Raw genomic sequence first — 13,050 nt, forward strand, 5'->3', positions numbered from 1 at the left:
TTAACACTACTCATTGTGTTTTGGGTCTGCTAGTTGCTTTATCATTTCGCATTGAGAGGTTTCTGTTTTTTCCCCACAAAATGATTCTCATTGTGTTCTTCCTTTAATCTTATCATTGGTTATTAGAATGTACCATTTGTCGTGTCAAATGATTCATGTTATTTCTATGTGCCAAATTTCTGTTGGTCTCTTGCTCACGATAAACTTTCAGCATGCCTTCTATGATTGGTAGTCAAGACGAGTGTAATTCCGTTCTCTACCTGTGCCGCATGAAGCTTCGAAATGTACAGTGGATCCAAAGGTCACATGTGTCTGCTCATGACCATCGTAGGTAATCAAAGTTCTTCAGTCACTCTATGGGAGGGAATGTGTTTCCTTAAGTCCATTCATACGTTTATTAAGTGTTACCACATTAAAATACTTGCTTGGCTCCAATGTTTCCCATTGGATAGTTAAGATACTAGCTTGTAGCATTCTGTTCCGTTAATTTCAAAATGGATGTTGAATAGTCTCAATGCTGTTAGTCTTAGGCCTGTTTAAGTATTATTAAGAGGCAAACTCTAGTGTTTTTGCCTTCTGAATGAATTGCACTGGCAATGAAGTCATGTGACTTCTATAAAGTCAACTGTCTATATCCAGTACCAACGATCGTTGAATAAAAGTGAACATTAGGATGGAATTACGCAAAAACTGCTCCAAGATGAATCAGAATTGTACTCGTGTTACCTGCAAAACTGTTTCACCTGCAGGGGGTTGTTTACAACTGGCGGTAACAGTGTCACAGACGTCTCCACACGACCACGACCACAACAGAACTGAAAGATTGCCTACTCGTCGCAAGCAGGTCACCTGAGGACACCTGCCGACCAGACTCAGACTTCCGTTGCAGCTGTTGTTTTCATCTGACTCGCAAACACTACCACCAGAGGTTCTCATATGCATCCTTTGTAGTAAGACAAGCGACATGACAGTCCTTCATCAACTCTGTTCTCCCAGTGTTGCTATTCCCACCTATCCCATGGGAGACACTCTGATACCAGTGTTTGGAAATCCAAGATGGTAGCGGGAGTGACAATGAAATTTTGAGTCAGGTCTGAAAGCATGCTTACAGTAAGCAGGAAACCCCAATTCAAGTATCAGTATGACACAAATTTTCAATAATCACTAGACATTCAGTAATTTTTGAGAACATGTCTCTCTAAAGTACAGCGGTTTATATATTATATAAATATCAACATGAACAGTCACAACCACAATAAGCTTTTCCTTAATGTATAAAGTTACTGGTTTGGGTATGTTTTCTACCATTTCCAGAACCACACCACGATGGTAGATGCTGGCTGTGAATAGAGCATGTGTTACACAGTTAGCATTTGTGGATGTGTAGTACCAACTCTCTTCACAGCCACCATCTACCATCGTGGTGTGGTTCTGGAGATGGTATAACAGACTGAAACCAGTAACTTAATACATTAAGAAAAGCTTATTGCGGTTGTGACTGTTCATGTCCAATTTTAGATCACTAGATACATAGGTACCTAAAGAAGTCATTTAAAGAAAATACTAATTATATTCAAACACAAACTCAAAACAAGTCTACTGAATATTCATTTTTCCCTCCTACTTTCATGTCTGATTACTATTCCTTCATCATTTCTTTCAGGGAACCTGTTTACATTTATATCTACAGTTATTCATAAGCACAAAATCTAGGTTTTGTGGAATGGCATGCACTAAAACCCTGCTTCCACACACACACATACATTTCCTTTAGGACTAACATGTAAGATCCGTAATCATCACTGAATGCAGAAACTGCATGAAACGCACTAACACACAGGATGTAGTTTGTATGGCACATTTCCCATGCAATTGCATTAGAGTGGTTCTTAGCTGAACATGAACACTATAAACACTGAGAACGATGTACATCTCTCTTACGCACATCCAGTCAAACTTCAAATTCCACCATATAATAACTCAAAAACTTCCAGTACAGCTGTAACCCCAACTTCATCAAAAAATTCTTGGTTATCGCAACAATAGTTAGTACTACAACTGTAGAAGTACTGCACGTGTAGTGATGCAACTCACCGCATCTGACGTACAGTGGCATCGTCAGGTGGAGGGGTGTGGCAGGTTGCCACGTGTGGTGGGGCTGTGACAGCAGCCTGGCCGTAGTCGCTGTGGGGGCGAGTGATGGGTGCTGACCTGCTCTCTGTAGTGGCTGCGGTACTGCACAGAGAGACACTGCGTGGGCAGGTGTATACATGTGGGGGCCAGGGGACTAGGATTTACTTACACCACCAGTTATGGAATGTCTACAGATATACAGGGTGATTCAAAAAGAATACCACAACTTTAGGAATTTAAAACTCTGCAACAACAAAAGGCAGAGCTAAGCACTATCTGTCGGCGAATTAAGGGAGCTATAAAGTTTCATTTAGTTGTACATTTGTTCGCTTGAGGCGCTGTTGACTAGGCGTCAGCGTCAGTTGATGCTAAGATGGCGACCGCTCAACAGAAAGCTTTTTGTGTTATTGAGTACGGCAGAAGTGAATCGACGACAGTTGTTCAGCGTGCATTTGGAACGAAGTATGGTGTTAAACCTCCTGATAGGTGGTGTATTAAACGTTGGTATAAACAGTTTACAGAGAATTGGTGTTTGTGCAAAGGGAAAAGTTCTGGACGGCCGAGAACGAGTGATGAAAATGTAGCACGCATCCAGCAAGCATTTGTTCGCAGCCCAGGAAAATCGACTCGCAGAGCTAGCAGAGAGCTGCAAATTCCACAATCCACTGTATGGAGAGTCCTACGAAAAAGGTTAGTTATGAAACCTTATCGTCTGAAATTGGTTCAAGCACTGTCTGCAGCTGATAAGATTAAAAGAATCGATTTCTGTGATTTTATCCTTGCTCAAATGGAAACAGATGAATCTTTCGTTTCAAAGATTGTGTTTAGTGATGAAGCAACTTTCCACACTAACGGGAAAGTCAACCGTCACAACGTCTGTATATGGGGCACTGAGAATCCGCGGGAAACAACTCAGTATGAACGTGACTCGCCTAAGGTGAACGTTTTCTGTGCCATTTCAGCCAATAAAGTTTTTGGTCCCTTTTTCTTCGAAGGTGCTACTGTAACTGGACTACAGTATCTGGAGATGTTAGAGAATTGGCTGTTCCCTCAGCTCGAACAAGAAGCACAACAATTCATATTTCAGCAGGATGGAGCGCCACCACATTGGCACTTATCTGTCCGTAACTACCTGAACGTCAACTACCCGAGGCGATGGATCGGCCGCCAGGCAGCCCGTGACAGAGCACTTCATCACTGGCCTCCAAGGAGCCCTGATCTTACCCCCTGCGATTTTTTCTTATGGGGGTATGTTAAGGATATGGTGTTTCGGCCACCTCTCCCAGCCACCATTGATGATTTGAAACGAGAAATAACAGCAGCTATCCAAACTGTTACGCCTGATATGCTACAGAGAGTGTGGAACGAGTTGGAGTATTGGGTTGATATTGCTCGAGTGTCTGGAGGGGGCCATATTGAACATCTCTGAACTTGTTTTTGACTGAAAAAAAAACCTTTTTAAATACTCTTTGTAATGATGTACAACACAAAGTTATATTATGTTTCTTTCATTAAATACACATTTTTAAAGTTGTGGTATTCTTTTTGAATCACCCTGTATTTCTTACAAGTTATACCTTAATCCTGTGGTATCCAAGAGATTGAAAGATTCAAATAGTTCAAATGGCTCTGAGCACTATGAGACTTAACATCTGAAGTCATCAGTCCCCTAGAAGTTAGAACTAATTAAACCTAACTAAGGACATCACACACATCCATGACCGAGGCAGGATTCGAACCTGCAACTGTAGCAGCAGTGCAGTTCCAGACTGAAGCGCCTAGAACCGCTCGGCCACAGTGGACAGCAGACTGAAAGAATTTAGTTATGGAAACTGCAGTGGTGTTGCATACATGTACCAAGAGAGTGAATATGGCGTTGTTGGCCAGCAGACCCCCATATGGGGTAGTTAGGCCGGCTCTTATTTCAGTCGACGCCACATTGGGCGACTTGCATGCCGGTGATGAGGATGAAACGATGATAATGACAACACAGCGTCCAGTCCACAAGCGGAAAAATCTCCAACCGCGCCTGGAATCGAACCCGGGCCCACTTGCACAGGAGGCGAGTACGTTACCACCCAGATTAGCACGTGGACAGAGTGAAACAAATATATGTAACACACAAAGCTTACTACAGCTACAAAATTGGTACATACCAATATTTACCGCATGGGAACATAGAAAAACGGAAAATTGTATATACCTTGCTGTCCTGGAACTGCACTGCTGCATGTTACAGTCTTCCTGAGCGACATATTTGCTCGTAATCTTGACCTTGTATTTATGCAGCATGACGACATTTATAGGTTCAAAAATGGCTCTGAGCACTATGGGACTCCCCTAGAACTTAGAACTACTTAAACCTAACTAACCTAAGGACATCACACACATCCATGCCCGAGGCAGGATTCGAACCTGCGACCGTAGCGGTCGCACGGTTCCGGACTGCGCGCCTAGAACCGCGAGACCACCGTGGCCGGCGGCATTTATAGGTGTCTCGCCATGGACACCAGCTGAGACACAACCTACCTGAAATTCTACTGTGTGTGAACGGCTTTAGAAGTTCTGGCACACTGGACAGAACAAGGACAAATCTCTCAACAGCCCTGGGTGCATCCTACAAACATCACTGCATCTGACTGCCTTCAGCACCACATATTTCTGTCCAAAGCGAAAGTGTCTCATGTTGTTTACACAGTCAATGAGCCCTTTGTTCAGGAACTAGGTGCACAAAAGCTAAATAACAATTTATTGTCCACAAGCACTTTAATACAGTTAATCATTACAAATAAGGGTGCACTGCTTGAGTGAATTTGTAAAATTGTGATAAACGTTGGCATGACACAAATTTTCAATAATCACTAGACATTCAGTAATTATTGAGAACATGTCTCTCTAAAGTACAGCGGTTTATATATTATTTAAATATCAACATGAACAGTCACAGCCCGCATCTCGTGGTCGTGCGGTAGCGTTCTCGCTTCCCACGCCCGGGTTCCCGGGTTCGATTCCCGGCGGGGTCAGGGATTTTCTCTGCCTCGTGATGGCTGGGTGTTGTGTGCTGTCCTTAGGTTAGTTAGGTTTAAGTAGTTCTAAGTTCTAGGGGACTTATGACCACAGCAGTTGAGTCCCATAGTGCTCAGAGCCAAGCCATTTTGAACAGTCACAACCACAATAAGCTTTTCCTTAATGTATAAAGTTACTGGTTTGGGTATGTTTTCTACCATTTCCAGAACCACACCACGATGGTAGATGCTGGCTGTGAATAGAGCATGTGTTACACAGTTAGCATTTGTGGATGTGTAGTACCTGCTCTCTTCACAGCCACCATCTACCATCGTGGTGTGGTTCTGGAGATGGTATAACAGACTGAAACCAGTAACTTAATACATTAAGAAAAGCTTATTGGGGTTGTGACCATGTCCATTTTTAGACCACTAGATACATAGGTGCCTAAAGAAGTCATTTAAAGAAAATACTAATTATATTCAATTTTTGGCTGCTTTCTCAGCTAATAAGCCGGCCGAAGTGGCCGTGCGGTTAAAGGCGCTGCAGTCTGGAACCGCAAGACCGCTACGGTCGCAGGTTCGAATCCTGCCTCGGGCATGGATGTTTGTGATGTCCTTAGGTTAGTTAGGTTTAACTAGTTCTAAGTTCTAGGGGACTAATGACCTCAGCAGTTGAGTCCCATAGTGCTCAGAGCCATTTGAACCATTTTTTCAGCTAATAAACACAGTTTTGAGGTTTAAATGAACGTGATATGAGAAGGTGCACAAAGCACTGAGAGATATGTGATACAGCTTTTTCAGTTGCCAGTAAGGTACGTTTCTCAGCACAGGCACCACAAAGGTAATTTAGTGGCCATGACATTAAGATGTAACGATGAATACTGGTTCAGAGGCAGAAACATATACAGATCTGGGAGAATAGGTGAACACTTTAAATGTGCATACCTGGTTTGTGCAGGTGGCTCTGCAATCAGTCGAGTTAACTCTACAACATAGTGTGGGTGTCTGACTGCAGCGTCTGCCCAGGCCTGCGTCATCACCACCTGGAGAGTGTGGGCCTTAATGAATGTGACGGCGGCCTGCTTCAGGACAGGGCAGGAGTGCCTCAGCGCGAGCAGAGCCGTGGCAACCGCGTTCTCCACCGACAGCTGTGCGGCCACCTGCTGCTCGAACGCGGCCTTCAGGTGGGGCAAGCCGTAGCTGTCAGCTGCCACCAGCACCTGGGGGGCCACGCTCGGCAGCTGGGGGGCCTGCAGGGTGTACATGTAGGACAGCAGGTGGCGCAGCACCGGGCCCTCCACGTCTGGGATGACGACCCGGCCGCCGCTGGCCTCCAGCGTGTCGTGCTGGAACATTTCCTGGAACACGGGACTTCTGGCAGCCAGCACGGCCCGGTGCGCCACCAGCCTCGTGTCACCCGCCACCAGCGTCACCACGGCTCCATCACCGGCTCCATCGCCGGCGTCGAGCAGGGTGGCCAGGTCCGCAGCTGTGCTCCCCTCAACCTTCTGAGCTCGTTCTGTTGTTGTAGACAACTCTGAAACACAGCGTCACTGAGCGGCCATTTGCCTTTACGCAGCACCTTTGTGCACTTCCCAGCGAAAGGCAAAGGTCCCGAGTTCGAGTCTCGGTCCGGCACACAGTTTTAATCTGCCAGGAAGTTTCATATCAGCGCACACTCCGCTGCAGAGTGAAAATCTCATTATGGAAACATCCCCCAGGCTGTGGCTAACCCATGTCTCCGCAGTATCCTTTCTTTCAGGAGTGCTAGTTCTGCAAGGTTCGCAGGAGAGCTTCGTAAAGTTTGGAAGGTAGTAGACGAGATACTGGAAGAAGTAAAGCTGTGAGGACCGGGCGTGACTCGTTCTTTAGTAGCTCAGATGGTAGAGCACTTGCCTGCGAAAGGCAAAGATCCCGAGTTCGAGTCTCGGTCGGGCACACAGTTTTAATCTGCCAGGAAGTTTCATATCAGCGCACACTCCGCTGCAGAGTGAAAATTTCATTCTGGAAACATCCCCCAGGCTGTGGCTAAGCCATGTCTCCGCAGTATCCTTTCTTTCAGGAGTGCTAGTTCTCCAAGGTTCGCAGGAGAGCTTCTGTAAAGCTTGGAAGGTAGGAGACGAGATACTGGCAGAAGTAAAGCTGTGAGGACCGGGCGTGAGTCGTGCTTCGGTAGCTCAGTTGGTAGAGCACTTGCCCGCGAAAGGCAAAGGTCCCGAGTTCGAGTCTCGGTCGGGCACACAGTTTTAATCTGCCAGGGAGTTTCATATCAGCGCACACTCCGCTGCAGAGTGAAAAATCTCATTCTGGAAACATCCCCCAGGCTGTGGCTAACCCATGTCTTCGCAGTATCCTTTCTTTCAGGAGTGCTAGTTCTGCAAGGTTCGCAGGACAGCTTCTGTAAAGTTTGGAAGGTAGGAGACGAGATACTGGCAGAAGTAAAGCTGTGAGGACCGGGTGTGACTCTACTTCGGTAGCTCAGATGGTAGAGCACTTGCCCGCGAAAGGCAAAGGTCCCGAGTTCGAGTCTCGGTCGGGCACACAGTTTTAATCTGCCAGGAAGTTTCATATCAGCGCACACTCCGCTGCAGAGTGAGAAATCTCATTCTGGAAACATACCTCAGGCTGCGGCTAACCCATGTCTCCGCAGTATCCTTTCTTTCAGGAGAGCTAGTTCTGCAAGGTTCGCAGGAGAGCTTCTGTAAAGTTTGGAAGGTAGGAGACGAGATACTGGCAGAAGTAAAGCTGTGAGGACCGGGCGTGACTCGTGCTTCGGTAGCTCAGATGGTAGAGCACTTGCCCGCGAAAGGCAAAGGTCCCGAGTTCGAGTCTCGGTCGGGCACACAGTTTTAATCTGCCAGGGAGTTTCATATCAGCGCACACTCCGCTGCAGAGTGAGCAATCTCATTCTGGAAACATACCTCAGGCTGTGGCTAACCCATGTCTCCGCAGTATCCTTTCTTTCAGGAGAGCTAGTTCTGCAAGGTTCGCAGGAGAGCTTCTGTAGAGTTTGGAACGTAGGAGACGAGGTACTGGCAGAAGTAAAGCTGTGAGGACCGGGCGTGACTCGTGCTTCGGTAGCTCGGATGGTAGAGCACTTGCCCGTGAAAGGCAAAGGTCCCGAGTTCGAGTCTCGGTCGGGCACACAGTTTTATTCTGCCAGGAAGTTTCGTTACCTTTGTGCTTATATGACTCTCAGGTATATCTGTACCAAGTAACTGATGACAAATGTCGTCTATTGTGCATGATTTGCAAACACATATTCCTTCTCTGTCAAAATGCTTCCACAGGTTGTAACACTAATATCGATTGTAAGTAATTTATACTGTGTAATTATGTGTATGTGACTATGAAGTGTTTGGTCTTTACTAATGAAGGTCATTGGATCATCAGAGAGAAAGTTGAAATTTGTAATATGTGTATTATGGAAACTAAACTAATGGTTAAAAATAATGAAATTTTATAAAATATGTATGTTCAGAAAGAGAAATTGAACTCTGAATGCTGGTTCATGCTTAGGTAATTTGTATTGTATAGAAGGTGAAGGGAAGCCGCTCTGCTACGGAAGTGGCCTGGCGCGTGCTGAAAGGTGGTTTTGGCGGTCGATCTGGGCGGATACAGGGTGAGCACGTTATGCAGTCGGTGGCTAGCCATTGCACGGTTTACATCGAGGGTGCCTAATTTTATATTGAAATTGCCTCGGATGTAGTTTCGGCTGTCTTATGGTGTTCTTGTTATTACGGAGTGGCTCTAGAACAAGGATAATACGTCGCGAAGAAGAATTTATAAAGAGCATTCAACAGCAGGAGTGTGAGACCAGATAGCCGCCACGTGCTTGCCATCACTATTGCGCCACTGCTCCGCCTGCTTCAGGAACTCAGATATGTATCATAGTGCGGACCCGTATGTTTGTGTGAGTGGTTTTCAATAATAATTCCAGTGACATAAACATGTGTGTGAACCTTAAAATTGTCCTGATGATGAAACCAATGCAGGGCCCCATCCTAAACGTGTGGGAGACCGAGTTGATTTGTTTCTGCATTAAATGTGCCAAAGTTCAGTGCCAAAGTGTACAAATGTTGCTGCTTAAATTACCTGCTTCACAGGTAGTGAGAGAGGCACAAAAATTGAACTTATATGAAAGTAATTTTGCTTTGATTATCATCAACTATTTTCGTAAGTTCATTGAACTTAATGTTTCAATTACTTGCTTTAAAGTATAAACATATATTTTCCAACAGAATTATATGCGCCATTGTATGACCTGTTCTATAATAGGCAACCCATACACAACCATGAGGGACTCCAATTGGGTATCACAAATGTGGAAAATTACTGACTCGTTTAATTTCTACCTACCTTTTCAAAATTATTAGAATAATTAATTGGTATAAGGAGAAGCAAATATCTTTAATACTATGCACTTATGAACAAAGCTAAATTGGCTCTCAGAAAAATGTTTCGGACTTTATATTGTTGAATGATACTGTAGAGCACCCGAACAAAATGTGTTTGGTATTAAGTACAATATTTGATTTGTCTGGAGCCTTTGTGTTGCTCACAATTTCATACTTGTTCACCCTCAGCTCTATAGCATTAGTGACTATTACTGACATGCTGAAAACCTGCCTCACTGTGTTCCAACCTCTGTTCTGTCCTGTGCCCCCTTTTCTTTCCAGTTTAGTGTAACAGCCTGCACGGCAGTATTAGATCAACGAGAATTAAATTGGTGCTTACAGACGACACCAACAGGATGACAAAAAATCTGTCATTCACACACACACAAATAACTTCCTTTTCTTGTTTGCGATCCTGTTTACCATAAACTCCATTTCCACATACCTATGTAAGATAAACTGCATTCAGCTCTAGCAATAACAATTTAAAACAAGTTATAGCTATGTAGAATAATCGGCTGATACTAGAATTAGATAGCACATCATTCAAGGGTCTTCATTCAGATTACAGAATAAACTGGAAAGGTGCCATACCACACGTTACTGAGAGGAAACTTCACCAGTTTTGCTTATTTTTAATTTTCTACTGTTATTCACTGTGGAGTCAATATGTCGCCTAATTTACCTGCACACCTTTCACTATATGCTATATAACAAATACTAAGCGAATATTTCTCTTTCTCAAAAACTCCTCATTTTCCAGAAAAGAGTAATTAGAACATTCATAAAATAAGTCCAAGGACCTCTAGTTGCAAATTGTTTAGTCAGCTGCGAACTCTTGTCACTACTTCACAACTCGTAGGGATTTTTCTAAGAAAGTCAGCTGCATATGACATCAAGTACTCACATGAAATAATAGTGGCATCGGCTGCAGATCAAAAATATCTTCCATTGATGAAAGGAATGAACAATGGTTTCATAAGTTTGGATTCACTGCCTACTGAAATTAATACATAAGAAATAGAGAATCTTCTTCCTCAGTGCAACCCTTACCGTTTCTGTTTGATAGCTCCACCGTGCACATGAGAAAAACAAAAAGATTGCCCTCATCAGCTTCATACTTACGATAGCACATCATTCAAATACCGTGTGTTTGAATATCTTATTATGTAGTCATTGTGTAGGTTATACAGCGCATTTCAGAGTCTTTGAGACAAAGATGTAGGGCAGGTAGACCATGACAGAGGGAACAACTTGTTTTAGAAACAGTGTTTGTTGCCTCTTCCCAACAACGAGAGACGTTGTTTAAGACTGGTTATGCATCTGAGGGGGAACGAGTTATCCACTTTGCAACGTTCATATGCGTCGAGTCATCTGTTCCACATGATAGTTTCTAAATCGCTTCTATATTGTCTTTCTCCGCGTTGTTGTGGTTTTCTTGTTGCAACTAACTCCATCAGTCTACCGGGAGAGGTGATAGTCGCATATTTGATTAATAGACCTTGCTAATTTTGTGGAATCTCACAGCCCCATTTCTGTCAAATATTGAAGTACGCCTACTGTTGCTAGGAAGCATCAGCGAATGTTTTGTCTCTAACAGAAGCCGTTCCCCAGGATGTGACCTATCACACGTAGGTGTTTCTTGCAACGAGTTTGGAACACTGCGTATCTGCTACTGTAACACTCGAACAGTCTTCAAACGCGTGTATGCCAGAACTGTGTTCATATAATTAGTAGCTTCTTTAACTGTTGTTTGTTCATGTATTTTACTGATGTACATTGTTCAAGTAAATCTTTGTGAAATTGCTACTGACACATTCCAAAGTCAGGGTATGACTGTCTGTCTAATGATTTGTGGAACAGATAAATAAATAGCATTCGAACTACTATAGTCTACAGTACCAGATGCAATGATACATGGAAACGCGATGATGTTACAGTGTTCGTTCATAGTAGTCACATGATTGCACTGTGACTATTAAATTTCGTATTGAGACTACCAAAATATAATAATTTAGCACCAAAAGAATTTCTTAAGATGGTAAACGTCTTTAGGAATAATGGGAAAAATACATACCTGGACTGCCGGTTCTTAACTGATCAACTGTGACTTCAGGATCGCATCCTGAAAAAGAAATTCATACAAATCTCAATGAAAAAACTGAACGTATATTTCATTACTTACTGAAAATTTGTTATTGTTATAACGAGACTTATGTCAACTGGAAAAAGAAAAAGGCTTACCTGTGATGAAACCTCTGTCATTGTAGTCAGAAGCTATGACTACTGCCATAAAAACGCAGGTGAACCAGGTGATGCTTCTGCAGAACATAATGAAGGACAAATGTGTCGGGCCAAGTAAAGAACGGTTCCCTCAGAATATCTTCGTCAGATTTGACCTCTGTTGAACAACCTGCAATTTTATGAATAAATATAGCTGAAATGGTAACTTTCTTTCATCAGGATCTATAGAAAATTATTTACCATAAATTAATCTCTGAATTTAACTTCGATTACATCATTTTAGAAGAGTTCTACCTAGTACCCATACTGGCTGATCAGCTACTCTATTTCCTTCTATTATTTCCAAAATAGTTTCATAATTTTTGATTCCGTTTCCATCACATTAATTCTGAGAAAGTCCTCTCCAAACTGTGTATAGTCTTTTGTCATACCCATATCATCTGCAGTGGAATCGGTACAAGTTTTGCATTCTCACGTGGAACTGCAATAAAAATATAACATTACGAGCTGGTGTCCAGCCTACAGCAGCGGCATTTGTCGGCTAAACGAGCCTTAGGTAGACGAGAACAGACCAGGGGGAGCTTCCCTGAAGGGCAGGGGCAGAAACCACGGTCTCAGGAATATAACGGGGACTATTGAGTTCTCACTCTAATACTGCTGTTGCTATCTCCTAAACACGCTACAATGAAACCTAAGTCATTACAGAAATCATGGCGATGAGGGAAACTCTTTGTAACATAGTTCATAACTGATAAAACTCTACCATCTGATGAGCAGGATGTGTGAGGTAGGTTAAATCCCCTCAGACTTCAAGAAGAATATAATAGTAGACCTAAGTCGAAACAATGCCCCGGGAGTAGACAACGTTCCATTAGAACTACTGACAGCCTTGGGAAAGCCAGCTCTGTCAAAACTCTACCATCTGGTGAGCAAGATGTATGAGACAGGGAAAATCCTCCCAGACTTGAAGAAAAATATAATAATTCCAATCCCAAAGAAAGCAGGTGTTGACAGGTGTGAAAATTATCGAACTCTCAGTTTGATAAGTCACCGCTGCAAAATACTTACACGAATTCTTTACAGGCGAATGAAAAAAATGGTGGAAGCCGACGTCGGGGAAGATCAGTTTGGAATCTGTAGAAATGTTGGAACATGTGAGGCAATACTGACCCTACGACTTATCTTAGCAGATAGATTAATGAGAGGTAAACCTACGTTTCTAGTATTTGTAGACTTAGAGAAAGCTTTCCACTATGTTGACTGGAATA

The 13,050-nt window shown here is 43.4% G+C and overlaps 1 protein-coding gene across 2 annotated transcripts in view; it reads right to left on the reverse strand.

Moving 5' to 3' along the window:
* LOC126213143 (uncharacterized) overlaps window positions 1–13,050 on the reverse strand; it is a 41,239-nt gene that overhangs the window by 18,807 nt on the left and 9,382 nt on the right. For both annotated transcript variants that reach the window (XM_049940761.1, XM_049940762.1), the window contains exons 2-5: window positions 11,783–11,951; window positions 11,616–11,663; window positions 6,087–6,678; window positions 2,095–2,235 (exon numbers count right to left, since the gene is read on the reverse strand). In XM_049940761.1, the coding sequence (XP_049796718.1) occupies window positions 2,095–2,235; window positions 6,087–6,678; window positions 11,616–11,663; window positions 11,783–11,870 (869 nt within the window). In that variant the 5' untranslated portion in view covers window positions 11,871–11,951. The remainder of the gene's footprint in view (window positions 1–2,094; window positions 2,236–6,086; window positions 6,679–11,615; window positions 11,664–11,782; window positions 11,952–13,050) is intronic.

The sequence above is a fragment of the Schistocerca nitens genome, chromosome 11, assembly GCF_023898315.1.
Source record: "Schistocerca nitens isolate TAMUIC-IGC-003100 chromosome 11, iqSchNite1.1, whole genome shotgun sequence".
In the NCBI taxonomy this organism is placed as follows: domain Eukaryota; kingdom Metazoa; phylum Arthropoda; class Insecta; order Orthoptera; family Acrididae; genus Schistocerca; species Schistocerca nitens.